This window comes from Lepidochelys kempii, chromosome 15, assembly GCF_965140265.1.
Source record: "Lepidochelys kempii isolate rLepKem1 chromosome 15, rLepKem1.hap2, whole genome shotgun sequence".
Taxonomy (NCBI): Eukaryota; Metazoa; Chordata; order Testudines; family Cheloniidae; genus Lepidochelys; species Lepidochelys kempii.
Genome location: NC_133270.1, coordinates 21,054,932 through 21,070,154, shown reverse-complemented (window position 1 = coordinate 21,070,154; position 15,223 = coordinate 21,054,932). Strand labels below are relative to the sequence as shown.

The window sequence follows — 15,223 nt, the reverse complement described above, 5'->3', positions numbered from 1 at the left end:
ACTGCATTACTCCAGTTTTAGTGAAGTTACATTGCCATAAAAGCAGTGAAGTCACACCAGATTAAAAGAAGAGAAATGCAGAGATGAATCAAGCCCTAAATCTGCATCTACAGTGAAAATTTTAGATAAGTTTCGTATCATTGCTCCAGCATTTGTGCAAATTCACTGCTGCTGGTAACCACCAGTTTGTGGGAAAAATCAAAAGGGAAACACAAACGCTTTGTGAATCTTTACATACACAGTAAATTCAGTTGGCATAGGCAGACACAGAAAAGCAAAGATTCCTTGGGTGTGACACAAGACTAGTGCATATATCATCTAAACAAAATACTAATATTATGGCAAAATTAAATTTATAGGAGGTTAAATCTATTAATATCCACATATGAGTAAGGATATTTTGAGTTCTCATATGTTGCTTGTGCTGACAAATGGGAAAATAATCTTCACTAAAATTATTTTAACAAGGCAAACAAACAATAGAAATAAATTATATTGCTGATAAACTTTGTTTTAAACGAGACTGATCACTCAAATAGTAATTTTATAACCAAGAAAGCTGAGGGCTATGTATGCTCAAACTTATGATGTCACAGCATTGAGATTCAATCGAAGGCACACAAAGAAGGATCCTGGATGTCCAAATTCAAAGTCCTTCTTCTAAGTTTCAATATTTTTTAAAGGGCCTATATGATTTCACATTAGGAGCAGGTTAGTGTTTTTTATGTTTATGTTTGTCATGGAAGGTCTTTAAGCTTGGGATACTTCACGAAAAAACTCGCTAACCAAATCAAATCACAGCAATTCAAATCTAGTTCATTAAGAAGGTTACTTTTTTTAAAGTAGGATTTACTTTTTGGTCCAAATTTAAAGTTCAACAACTTAAAGTGCACTGAGTTTTTAATTAAGGGAAATTTTCAAGTAGGTTTTTTTTTTTCTTATAAATAGTTCATTCTATACTTCCGTCTATCACTGATTCATTGTTTTCCCCCTAATCACATCACTGTACCAGGCACTGTCCATTTTTCACTTGAGAATACTGTATACAGCCTAATAAGGAGAGATTTAGCTAAGCCTCTACAGTGAATCTAAGCACAGGCAGCTATAATTAGCTTATGAATAATACCATTAGAGACATTTAAGGGTGAGATTTTCAAAGGAGCGTAAATTACTTGAGAGCACAAGCCCCACTGAAAGTTAGCAAGACTTGTGCTAAGTCACTTGAGCACTTTGGAAACTTGGTCAATAATGCTGAACTCGCAAAAAGGCGTGAAAAGTGAGGTTTTTTTTTTAAACCTAGAATGCATAAAAGTGATGTTTTAGGCAACTGTGTTGTAACTAAGCAGCTTTTCAAAAAATATGCAGTATTACAGTTTTAACTAGTTTCTCAAAGCTTGTTCTATGTCAGCATCTTCCACTGATTCTGAAGGTAATTTTATATTTTAAAGGCTATTTCTCACCAATGACCGCACATTGACTCCTGCATGTGAAAACAGTATCTAGCTATTAATAACACTTCAATAATTACAGTAAGTGTATGAGAGAAACATTGAGTGAAAGTAAACGTTATCAGTACCATTCAAATGAAAGCAGTGTCTTATGCGGTATAATTTTCTTTGTAATAAATACACAGACGTTATTGTAAATATTCAGGTTGAAAACAAAGTTTCAAAAGATTAAGGATTCACAAATGGGCAAAACAGTAATTCTTCACCACTGAAAAGTAGTTTGTGTACACAACTACAAATGCAAAACATGCATATAGGCAGTGATACTGAAATTATGTACATCTGATCCTTTCGTCCATTAAAAAGAGAGCGTTACAAACTTGACCAAAGGAAGCTTCAAAACAAATTTAAGATAGGGATTACCAATATGACTATTTTGGGCCAATTATCAGGTCCCGTAAGACCCATTTGGGCTACTGACAGTGCAAAGGGACTGTAAAGCTGGTCTAAGAGGCCAACTAAGGATTCCCCCAGTATAGAGTAAATCCTCAAGTGGCATATCCAACCCTATACCACCCCTACAGCCATTGGAATAAGGAGTGTGACCAGAGTGCTTCAGTGATCCCCAGCTGTCAGAATGGCCATCAACGGGGACAATGCAGCTAGGTGCAACCGTGGGTCTGGTCTAAATTCAACCTGGAGTTAATTCAGGCCCCTGCCACCTCTTAAATGTAGCTTTGCACCCATCCCCCACCTTGATTCTTAAGTCAAATACAGCTCAGTATGATCCAAGAACTGTGCCCATCTTATTTACATATCTTCTAAAAAGTCTTTATCTTGAAGCCTGCCAACCATGTACATTGCCAGTTTATGTAATTATGTGCACCTGTCACGCTTTTCTGCATTCTCCTGCCTCCAAACATTCCAAGAGTTTGTTCAAACCCATTTCTTGACTCTCGCCTTAAATTAGAGTTCAAGTTCTTAGGGGTAAGGGCTGCCTCTAAGCTATGTGTTTGTACTGGTTCCAGACTAATGGAGTAAATATCACTGTGATTTCTTAGAAAACCAATATGAGGAGGTTTAAACAGTTATTTAGTGGCAACCAGTTTTGAAGATTCATTACATGATGATGTGAACAGAGCCCTTCCCCATCAAGTTTAAATTTAAAAAACAAACAAAAGATTCCATGTTTAAATAAAACCCTTTCTCTCCCCGCCATCATGAATTCATACTAATTCATTTCAAAATAAAGAAAGGGGGAAAACAGAACTGTGACCAAAAGAAAATTTAGAACAGAATACCAGTTGGTAGAAAAAGCCTACTAGTGAATGGAAAGAAATTAGCTTATAAACTCTTCTACTCACATCCAAAAGTATATAATTTTAGTAGTCTTACTATCCTCTAGATAATGAATACTTATATTTACAATATTATTTATGTTTTATCCTGTGGTTTATTTTGCTCTCAGCATCACAAATATCTCTTTCCCTAAGGCCCACCTTCAATATACCTGGTAAATGTGTTCCTTTGATAGATGAGGTCAAGGTGGTGGGCAGCTTTCACTGGAGACAACGTTCTTTGTTTTGAAAGTGCACCTTTGTCTCTAAGCTGAGGGCTACTACTTCCCAAGTTGGTGCTCCTGATCTGGGACTTCACCATTACTGCAGAACAGTAAAGTAGCTTAAGTGGGACAGTAGGTTCTCATTATTGGAAAATGGAGGAAGGAGTAATCAGTCTCACAATTCCAACAATGTGTCATTTACTTGAGATGTGAGACACTTTCAGACAGAAAAGAGATGTTGTCTTTGAGTTATTTTTAGAAAATTGATCAGGTTAAGTTTTAGACTGGCTTCTTGGAGCATTATGGAAACAATGTTTTGAAGACATTCCCTCTTTTAAATGTGATCTTAAAGCTGAAATGGGCGATTTCAATTTATTTTATATCTGAGGCATAAAAAAAAGTACCACATTTCATAAATTTTGCAATATTCACTCCTACTGAAAAGTTCTATTTTCAATTAATATGACCGCATAGCCATTAAGAGTACTCATTCAGGATCACTATCCATACATATTAAATACCTAAAAAAGTAAAATACTTACTGCCTTCAGGATTTGATGCAGACAAGATAATGCTGTGTTTCTTTTTAACTTCTTCCACATTTTGTGCTATTTTTGCTATACTGTTTCTGAGTTCCTCAACCTACAGGGAAAGAAAAATGTGGCAATGAAGATGCTAGAAAAAATTTATTGCCAACAGATTAGGAAGAAGAAATGCATCAGAAATGCTTAAAATCAAAAGGAGTGAAAGGATAACTAGTCATTAGGATTGTCTAAAGGAAGGAAATGCCATACCGTAAAACTATATGACGGTCAAAAGAAAAATATCAGTATTGTAGATTCTTACATTACAAACCAACGTTATTCAGATTTGAATACCAGGGACAAATGCTGATGGGCCAACAATGCAGACCATGAGAAAACGCAAAGAACCTTCTACATCTAAGGAGCAATCAGTCATGATTTGTGTCTTTCCCAGACTGAGGGTACATCCATTTATGGATTCCCAATATAGAGAAGGGAAATCCCTTTTTTCAAATACAGACCAGGTTCTGTCAGTATTTTAACACAGATAATATAAATAATTTAAGGTTAAAAAAACTACATGCTTAACATTAAGATCAGTAGGCAGGGTCAGGAAGAATCTTTCCAACCCCCCACACCAATATTGCACAATATTCCTCTGAAGCATCTGGCATTAGTAATTGCTTAAAACAGAATACTTTGTCACTGCCGGCATGAAAATTCCTACATACCTGAAACCGAAGGCAAGATATAGTAAAGGAAGTTTCTACCAAACAAATTTGACTTATGTATTTTGGGTTGGAATTTTTGTATTGTGAATAGACTGACTATTTCAAAGATCTCTCTTTTACAGTGTACATTAAAGTCATGGGAACCTCAGGGACTTAGTGGTGAGTTGACTTAACCTGAGGAACCATTTGAAACACCAGTTCAGAAAATCTTTCCTTTTCAGATCAGCACTCAATCATATCCTTAACCTTAAGCATGTTTTAAACCAGGGGTCTCTAAGTGCCGGCCAACAGGCCATCTGCAGCCCAAGAACCTCCCCACTGTGGCTCACAGAAAGTTTTTAAAAAATTATTTCATCTAGTCCTCATGGCTGCCAGCCGAAGGGGGAGGGGGGGCAGGAGAGATTCACATGCCCCTCCCTCCAACGTTGCTGCATCCTGCTGCTCCTGTGACCCTCCCAGTGGTTGCACGTGGCAACATGTCATTCACCTGGGGTGGCTCAGCTCCCTCAAGCAGTTCCCTATCCCTGCTGTTGCCCGCCAAGCTGTGAAGGAGAGACCCAGGCAGCCACGCTGCCAGCTGTCTGCTGCAGGCACAGCCCCCCACAGCTCCCACTGGCTGGGGAGCGGGACAGATATCATCACTAGTCGCTGGGCCGAGTCAGCCATGGAGACAGCCGTCACTAGTCGCTGGGCAGAGTCAGCTGGAGCAGCATGAGGCCAAGGGAGCGACGGAAAAGAGTGGGAAATGGGCTGAGAGGTGGCGTGAACACCATCGACCCGCTGGGAGGATTTGAAGACTGGCACTGGACCTAAGGTAAATTGAGTTTGAGACCCCTGATATAGATGAAGTAGTTGAAGCTGATAAAGAAAAAAAAGTGATAATAAAAAGCAAGATCCTTGAAGCGTTGGCTTGCTGCCTTTCTTTTGTAGTTGCTATGTGTTTGTTTCATTTGTTTAATTTCATTTTTCTTTTATAACTGTTTAGGTTTGAATGCCAATATAATATTGCTAAAGAAGGTGGTAATTATTCTTTCATTTTTGAGAACTTCATTTCATTGTTTCACATTTTTCTGAATTAAAATAATGTAGTTAAGGTACTTGTTTTTGTAATTAGGCATAAGTTTAAGGCTAAGCCTATTGGAGACCATAAAATCTTGCTTTTTTTGGTTACGTTTGTTGTTGTTTTAATAAGTTAGTGCATTAAGATAGGTTTCAGAGTAGCAGCCACGTTAGTTTGCATCTGCAAAAAGAACAGTAGTACTTGTGGCACCTTAGAGACTAACAAATTTATTAGAGCATAAGCTTTCGTGGGCTAGAGACCACTTCGTCGGATGCACAGAATGGAACATACAGTAAGAAGTTATAATTATACACACATACAGAGAAGGTGGATGTTGCCATACAAACTGTAAGAGGCTAATTAAGATGAGCTATTATCAGCAGGAGAAAAAAAAACTTTTGTAGTGATAATCAAGATGGCCCATTTAGACAGGTGACAAGAAGGGGTGAGGTCCTTAGAATCTAGAATTGTAAAATTTAACCTTCTTCCCCAGTTAAGCATGAATTAAGTTAATTTTGAAAAAAGTAATGTCCCCCCGTATATTATGCAATTTCTTTGAACATGATTAAAACATAATCCTGAACATACATATGATTTTCTTGCTGAAAGATCTCTTGCTCTATAGTATCTGTTCACATTTTTACTACAACCTTTTTGCTCTAGCACAGAGCAGCACTTCTTAAAATAAATCAAATACCTAACTACCACATGAGAGCTTCCATCCATCTATAACAACGCAAAGCTTCACTTAGTTATATGATCTACCTGAAGTACCTGCTAAGTATATGTGTTTGACACTATACACTAAAGTAAGACTGGTGAGAACGTAGCTATGTTTCTACTTTACATTCCTAGAGGGAAGTTGTGCTAGAGTGATTTTAGTAGGAAGTCCTGCAATATATTGGCAAATAGTACTCTCAGTTTTGCTATTTGTTTGGTTTTGTATAGTGATTTTAGCCATCATGGTTATACGCTATAATTTCTGCAGTATTATTTTTATATAATCCACATTTTCTTTATATTATGATGCCTCAGCTTTTCCCTCCTGAACTGACAAAGTTGGCTGATATAACAAAAAGTAAGGCTTAGTTTATTTCGAATCAGAAGGAAACAGGAATAATTTACAGAATATGGTATTAAAAACGCTTTTTAAAAAAAGTTGAATAGTAAGAGAAAAACCATTACTAAGACTATTACACATATTTTAAACTGTTAAGTGTTGGAGAAAATTATCTGCCCCTTGTTTCATTTTACCTGCTGGAAGAAATCCTCCATAAAATGATCTTTTTCAACAACAACAGTTGTCTCTCCATCTTCATTTTTTTTACACTGTAAAACAAAACAAAAAAGTGATTTAATTTGAGCACGCCTACAAAATGAAGCACAGGGACATGTTCTGAAGCAGAATTAAACAACTGATTACTTCTAGTTAAATAGGCATAGCAACAAAGCTATGACTAAGTACTACCGCTTTGCCCTCTTTCCATTTACACTTTCCATTCTAAATCTTCACCATAGCAGCCAACATTAGCAGTAAACATGAGCAATATAAGCAGTCAACATGAGCAATATAAGCTAATGTTTCCTCTGCCATACTTATGATTCATGGGCAAGTAGAAATGCAACAGCTTTTGCTGCAACACAGACACATTGGGGAAATAGTTATACATCAAAAGCTCTCTTGTATAGTTACAGTTCAATATACTTCCCCAATTAAACAATTCTTAGTGTTCAGGCTAAAATCATAATATAAAAATCAAATATTTGACTTTTATATTATATTTTTCTCTTTTTCCCTTCCTCAACAGAAAACATTCCCAAAGTTAGAAGTCACTGGAAAAAAATGTTACTATGGCCCAAATCCTGCAAACATTTATGCATATGCTAAACTACTACTGTGAATATTCTCAGTGAAAACAGGAAAGTTAAGTATGTATGTAAATGTTTGCAGGATTTGGGTCTATATTACACCTTAAATATGTATGAGATAGGCTGGCTAAGTGACAGCTAACCAGTGATAGGAAAAAAAGACAACTCCTCAGATATTATATTTGAAAGTTGTAAACACCCAGGAAATGTAGATAGTACAATGGATTAAAATGAAGAATAATAGGATGAAATCAAGTAAAGTTTAGTAAGGAAAAAAATCCTAATGATAATTATAAAAACTATGGAAGAGTCTCCCATAGGAATTAGCAAAATCCTGAATCCTTGAGATATGTATAAACAGACAAAGCAAAGCACTAGAAGATATATCATAGGGATCCACTATGCACTACTGTCAAATTTATTGTCCTATCTAATAAATACATAAGAACATGGAAGAAGTCTATGTGTAATATCACCCATTATGTGCTAAGTGCTTTTCAAACATTTAAGAGCACAGTTTCCGCTACAAAGGGGCTCGTAATCTAAAAGATAAACAAGTAGACACATTGGGGAAAACTACATCTGACCAGTACAAAATTTCAAAAGCTAGAGTATTTTTTTCCCTTTACACAAAATACCTCAGACCAAAAAGAAAACCTACTGTGGATTTTACAGATTTTAGGATTCAAAACCACCACCACTACCAAAACAAAACCACCCACCAAAAAGTTGCAGTTTCTGTATCATAACCCACATTTTACAAAGATACTAGTGGACTGACATAAGCACTGAAGATATTTTCACCTGAGAAGGCCATTCACATCAGGTAGGATAACAGCCTACTTCACTAATTTCCAGATATGAGGGCGTGTCAACTATTCTCACAAAATCATGTACCAAAAATGATGTAACTGCCTTCTCCATCAACTAGTCAATCAAATCTCTGTCCAAGAACACCTTAGCCAATAGAAGAAAATGGTGTCAACCTCTGCCTACTACCTTTAGTTCTTGGGTGCTCCATTCAGAACTGACATCCTACATTGATTCAGATGTGTTCACTGTGCCCATCCAAGACTGTTCGTGTATTATAAAGTTTTCTATAAAAAACAATTTTAACGTTACACACAGTGTCCAATGAGGCCTACACCCACTGATGACAACAAGATCTACTATATCTTTCCATCACTGCTTTATCACGTATGTTAAAAGATAAATATCTTATTCCACATAAGGACTAAAACATTATAGTAAAAGCTGTGTTATCTGGCACTTTATCAACCAGAAAGCTCTATTAACTGGCATTTTTGATATCTCCCAATAGAAATCTTCAATCTAGTAATCGGGACTAGTATATTGCCCAGGAGGTTATGCAATTCCACATTCTGCACTGTACTTTTATGCAAAAGAGGCAGAAGACAAGCAAGCTGCTATCAGGGATTTATTCAAAAAAGCAGCATCCAGGTTGTGTCATAGGGTCATTACAGATTCAGCCCAATCTCCTACACCTTCTACATCTACAGTGATAATTGATGTTGATAATGATGACCCTGAGGCACAGCACGATCCTGAAGTGCCTTCTGAATCATAAAAGAAAGATTAAATTATGTTCAGTACAGTTTTACTGTTAAGTGTATTTTTAGTGATCTGGGTGTACTCCATGTGCTGCTCATAGTAATATGTAGTGTCATAAGATAACCTACTGTATAGAAAACTTTACCTGTATACAGTACACCTAAGTGCTTCAAGAAACCAATCACTTGGCAGTGCAGGACTACTACTGGATTGGTGAGTAGCTGTATACTTTTTATAGTGTATACTTTCCAATGGAATACAATAAAATGAATAACTGTTAGTTAACTGGAATTTTTGACTAACTGGCACCCCTATTCCCCCAACATGCTGGATAACAAAGCTTTTACTGTAATAGTGTCACAAATGATAAATGAAAGTTAATATTTGTATTTCTACTATGGTTCTTTCTCCCCACAAATTCTGAGAAGCCACCTGAGCCCAATGCCTATGCTAGCATCATAAGCAATCCAATTTCTACGTTCAAGGGGAGCTATAATGTCCAAATTAAAATGAGCAGAAACCTACAGTTTTTGTTATCCTCCCTCCACAAAAGAGGCCTGTCTACAACACCAACTCTATCCAGGGGCGAGATCATATTATTATAAAGGCACTAGCTCTGTCTCCATAGTTAAGGTCGAGGTTGTGTTCCATTTTGCCCTTGAAACAAGGATTCAACCTGTTAGTATGAAAAACACAGCATATTCTCCTCAAAATTACTGAGTATAAAATAAATTTTCTGAAAATTTATAAAAAAGCCTGTTTATATGTTAAAACTGGATCATTTAAGAAATTTAGCATCTGAAGGATCTTAATAATGGAATAAACTATCTTTAAACTTTCCATTTAGTTAAGACTCATTGAAATCTTGTGCAAAGACTATAGCTGAAGTTAGGGTGCAACTAAGCTAATTTATTAATAACTGTGTTATAGGTAGGGTCCTACTAAATTCACGGTCCATTTTGGTTAAATTCAAGATCAGCAGATTTTAAAAATAGTAAATTTCAGTTTCAGATATTTAAATCTGAAATTTCCCCCTTGCAGCAGGAGAGAGCTAGGCCTCAGAGAGAGCTGAGTACTGGTGGCTACTCTGAGGAGACTAACCCAGTTATGGATTATATAATAAAGAGCCCTGTAACACTGATGCAAGTTATGGGGTTTATGGTAAAGAAACCTGTGACCCCTGCACTGTAACCAATTAAATGCCTAGTACAGGAGAGTAAGGGAGATGGCAAGTAGCAACCCCTCCACAGTGTTAAAGTTTAACGAAAGTTGAGGCCTAGTGCTTAATTGCATGCATATGGGTGTTCTCATTTTGCCACTGTGTCCACATCAGTTACTCACTGCTCACTTTTAATTCTCTCTTCTTTAAGAGTACTGTGCATTAAAATAGCAGTCCTGTAAAATTCCAGCTTGATAATCATGGATAATGATGTCCTCTGCCTATTTATGCTAGATCCACTGCTCCCATTAAAAATACTTGAGGCTGTTGGCCCTTTTAACTCTGGGCTAGGACCCATTTACTGAATCTGTATTTTAGAACATGAAAAACATCACCACATACATGGTTTAAGGCTGGTTCAGACTAGTGCAAGTTAAACAGCTTGGACAGAGAGTGAATTGGATCAAACTATGTTTAAATCAATTAACATGAATTGTTTCATACACAGTTTAATTCCCAATATGGACTTTTACCATATAGGAACTGTTTATCTCAGAGAGATGAATGGCAGGAAAGTAAGCACAGGATCACCTGGGAGCTCCTGGAATAACTATAAGCTGGGGAAGGGAGAGGAAAGAAAGAGATAAACTAAGTTTCCTCACGGTCAGGCACAAGGCCATGGCTCCCATTCTCCTTAACCTTCTGTGGCACCACATGGGCCAGGAGCTACAATACAAAGTTCTATTATATATATGCAATTTAAAAAAAAAAAAAACTTCCCCCCCTTTAAAAAGCATAGGGAAGCTGCATACTAAAAACCTACATTAAAAAGAAAGCTATTTAGGTTGCAAAAATCAAACACTAGAAAGATTTAAGTGCTAGATTTGTGGTTGCCCATCCAACCTTAATTCAACAACCTTGTGCAATATACAGGCTAGTCATTACATGAACACAAACTATTTTTATCCTAACACCCATGCCTCTCTCAGTACATAGGACGAGCACACAAGGGAGCAGAAGAGAGGTTGCATAGGCAACCATAAAACTGGCACTTCCTATCTTTCAAGTGCCTTGACTTTGCAACCTAAATAAACTTCTGTTAACATATGTAATTGCTTACATATTATATATACATTGTAGTGTATCTTAATGTAAGACTGTAAAATATATTTTTATTTAATATTTATACTTGATTTCTCAACTCTAAGTTTTCATTAATATCAATTTCTGCCTGCAAATTTCAACAATTAAAGCATTTCTTCAAACACACCACATGAAACACTGAGAGTCAGATTCCCCAAAAAGCACTGATCCACAGTATTCCAGGGATTTGTAGTTCATTTCTTCTCTCCCCCCAGCCCCATACTCCCAAACATATTTTACCAGTCATTAGTTAACATAAATTGCTTCATGTACATTTAAGATGCATTGTATTAAGAAACTATCAATATCTTCAGTTCTGTTCACCAAGTTACAATCCCTTTATATTTTAAAACTAAAGCACGATAAATAAATAAAAATGTATTTCCCAAAGGCATCAGTTACACTGATAAAGAAAAAGACACAGGGTAGGTTTACGAAGATGGCAGGATGCATTTAACATGATGCAAACAAAGCTCAAAGCAGACATGACAGATAATAGGATGGTAAGCTTTACACCAAATTGAGAAAAAATACACCAAACATTTAGCTTCCTTAAAAAAAAGGAAGGTTTATATCTAGACTTTTTAGAGTGACTTTTTAAAATAGAAAGAAAAAGGTTTGCACATTTTATTGAACAGATTATTAAACGGTCGTTGGATTTTAAACCTTTATATTGCATGTGTATTCTGAGCTTGTTATTTTAATACAGACTATAAAAATACAAGATTTCTAAAATATATTACTATTCCTTTGGTGGGGCAGGTAGAAGGAATCCAAGACTGAACTGGATTAGGGTTAAAGATATTTAACACAAAGCTTTGGACTTGAGTTCCAGTGCAGTTCAATTCTTTCCTGGGATGCAAAAAAAGATCATTTTCAGTTTTAACCATCCACAGAGCAGACATTACAAAACTGCCAAGAATAATTTGGAAATATCCATACAAGAGAAATAAGACATAACCCCCCACAAAAAACAACAAACGCATCCAGGACCGTTTTCCTCTGGAAGGACATGTGTGACTACTGGGTATTCCTCAATACAATGAGGGAAAACTATGTACATTCATATCTGAATGTTCCAGTTGCTCTTTTCACATTTGTTCCGCTTTAGGAACTGTTTTAGCTAGTGTCGCCATCCTATCCAAAAATTCCATAATTTTATTTGTCTAGAGACCAGACTTACCAATAGGGAAATACTTGTTAACCGTATCAAATTAATGTACTATCTATTTAAAAAACCACGACCCCCATAAATAACTTAATATTATAGTTGACAAAAGTAGAACATTTGCTCTCAGTAATATTTAAAGAGCAACCAAAAATTAGAAGTCCTAAATTTAATTACAGAGAATCTAGGATAGAAGCTTTCCCAAGGTGGTTGAAGTACTTTCACTAAATGTATTAATGTAGACTGGATAGAACACCATGACATCTTAAATTATTTATGCAGCATATCAAGCACATTGGCAGTGGGAAACAGACTATTTTACACTAAATTGATAATTTGCTTATTTATAAACAAACTCCTTTCCCTCATGTAGGAATGCTAAGTGATTCCTGAAGGTTCCCCAGGCTTTGGCAGGTTACTGTTTAAAAACTACACAATATAATCCTATTACACTTCAGTTAAAATATTTATTGAAATCAAAATGCAATGAAGCTATATTAAAACAAAGACAGGCTTAAAAACATAGGTAACAACATTCATATAGCTCCCACGATTTCTCCCGGTGGAGATTTAAAAAACCAAAACCAAAAAACCAAACCCATCATTTCTGTGCTTGAAAAAAAGCAGAAATGCACTCTGACAAAAAAGCTGATGTAGTGATGAAGACACTCATTAATATTAGCAAAAACTTGTCATTTGTGATATTACAGTGAGGAAAATTTTGGGGAGATGAGAGGGTGATGACTTGGTTGTCCAAGTTTTCTCTTGAAGTTAATTTAGCCTACATGATATCATCCAGCATGTGTTCTGTTTTACATGTGTCTCAGAAAGTAAAGCTACACATTTTTAAGTGATAAAGTTTGGGTTTTGATGGTTTTTCCTCTTCGGACTAAAATAAGTGTTGAAACACTGAAAAATTGTATGCAGGTCAATCCATAACAAGCACCTTGGGATTTTAAAATGAATTTTACAGACTGCACTTGAGTTACACTAAGGCAAGTATGAAGTATTTTACTACTACACATAGTGTTTACTCTAAAGTCATAATTACATAAGTGTCATACCTGTTTCATGTGTCTTTGAGTGAAGCATTACTAGATGCTAACCTACAAACTACTACAAATGGATAGCATTTTTTTTTAAATTAAATGTCAAAGTTAACTCTGTTCTAAATGAAAACAACATTGTTACTTCCCCTCCCATTCCCCGTCAGACTGGGCTTTGAATATGCTAAGCATCACAGATCTAATTCAGATTGTTGCTGCTTTCTTCTCTCCCTGCCCCCTTTTAAAAGTGTGCACTATATTATAATTTGACACCATATAATCTGTAGAATGGAGGTTTAGAGTTAAAAAAAAAAAAGGAGAGAGAGAGAGAGAGAGAGACTGGAGGAAGAAGAAAATCGCCTGAAAAAAATACACTTTTCATTAGGACAAAGACAATCCTGACACACAGTCTTTTCTGGTTAAGATTATGTAATAAGCATTCCAAAAGGCCTCCCACCCGTACAGAGAATTGAGGAAAGAGACTACTTATTCTATTTACAAGCACAATTTCAATAGCTGAGTTTTTTCTATTCCAGAATACATTATTTTTAAGTCAACTGGTACCCAGTCCTGCAAGCAACTTGGCATAAGTGAACTCCTGTACACACCTGGAGCCCTGACTGATTACAGAAACTCCATTTGATGTGCATTCTCCATTTTCCCCCTTCTGAAATATAATCAAAACATTCTTATTTTGTTGGAACCATATCCTGCTGAAGTCAAACAAAAGGCATTCTCCCCAAACTCCTTCCTCTCTTCTTTTCAGGATAAGAATGAGAGGAAGGAAAAGAATACAGAAACATACTGAACTACCACTTTGTAAATATATACAAAACATACAGCTGACTTAGACATCTTATTTCTTAATGGGATAACTTAAAACAAACAAAGAAAAAGAGACAAAGCCCTTCATTTCACTCTTGCATTTACTATCTCACGGTAGATAATTCAAGCACACAAAAATTATGACCCGTTTCCTCTGTCACTCAAATATTAACATTTGGGTATGGGAGAGGGTCTTCACCACCACCTCAAAAAAACCCCACAGGATTTGAAGTTTGTACGAGGAGCCCCAAGAGCTTTCGCAACGTCTCCCCATCTCTCAAGAGTGGATATCCCGCCTCCTCCTCCTCCCAGAGACGAGAGCTGGAAAGGAGCCTGGAGCGGCTCAGCGACCTCGCTGCCTCCAGGGACGTGTCTGGGGCGTTGCCTAAGCGGATCTTAGCAGAGAGGCTCGCGAAGGTCCCCATCTCTGACCGCCAAGCCCTCCCCACGGAACCCCTGCCATCGCTGTCCCTGACTCGCTGCTTTTTGTCCCCTCCAGCACCCCCTCCGCCCGCTACCCCTCCCGGCCTGCCCCGCACCCCGGCCCGGTCCCCGGTCCCCGAGCCAGCCCCCTCACCGCTGTCAGCTCAGCCAGCCGGTCCCTCATTCCCGCAGCCGCTCGGCGCCTCGCCCGCGCTTCACACCGTTACTCGTTGGCCGCCGCCTCCTGCCTCCTGCTCGGCAGGGCTCAGCGGACGGGCCGCGCCGCCTCCCCCCACACCGTCGGTGGCTCAAATCCCCCTCTTCCTATGCCTGCTGCCAAGGCAACCACCCCAGCCCAAACCCGCTCTGCGCATGCTCCGCGCTGCTGACTCAATCACAGCTGTGGGGGGAAGCGCCAGGACCACCCGCTGTAAGGAGGGCTGTGCAGAGGTGGGGGCGGAGCTATGCAAATATTAGCTTCCCAGCGCAGAGGGTGACATCAGCAGGTAAAGGGCAGCATGACCAAGAGCTGGTTGAAGCAGGACTCCTGGGTTCTAGACCCAGCTTTGGCACTGAATGTCTTTGGATTGGAGGTCTGTGTGCGCCACTGAAAAAAGTGGGGGTTTTGCCAAGGGGAGCAGAATCAGGGACTTGGAGAGCTCCGGCTAATTACACCTCATTTTCTCCCCCTGAG

The 15,223-nt window shown here is 37.8% G+C and overlaps 1 protein-coding gene across 2 annotated transcripts in view; it reads right to left on the bottom strand.

Annotated features, from left to right (window-relative positions):
- The window catches only part of STX2 (syntaxin 2), a 40,603-nt gene extending 25,675 nt beyond the window's left edge, over positions 1-14,928 (bottom strand). Inside the window, exons 1-3 of one of the 2 annotated variants that reach the window (XM_073312754.1) lie at positions 14,684-14,928; positions 6,579-6,653; positions 3,552-3,651 (exon numbers count right to left, since the gene is read on the bottom strand). In XM_073312754.1, the coding sequence (XP_073168855.1) occupies positions 3,552-3,651; positions 6,579-6,653; positions 14,684-14,713 (205 nt within the window). In that variant the 5' untranslated portion in view covers positions 14,714-14,928. The remainder of the gene's footprint in view (positions 1-3,551; positions 3,652-6,578; positions 6,654-14,683) is intronic. The other variant, XM_073312755.1, reaches the window with a different exon arrangement.
- Between the last annotated feature and the right edge of the window lie 295 nt (positions 14,929-15,223).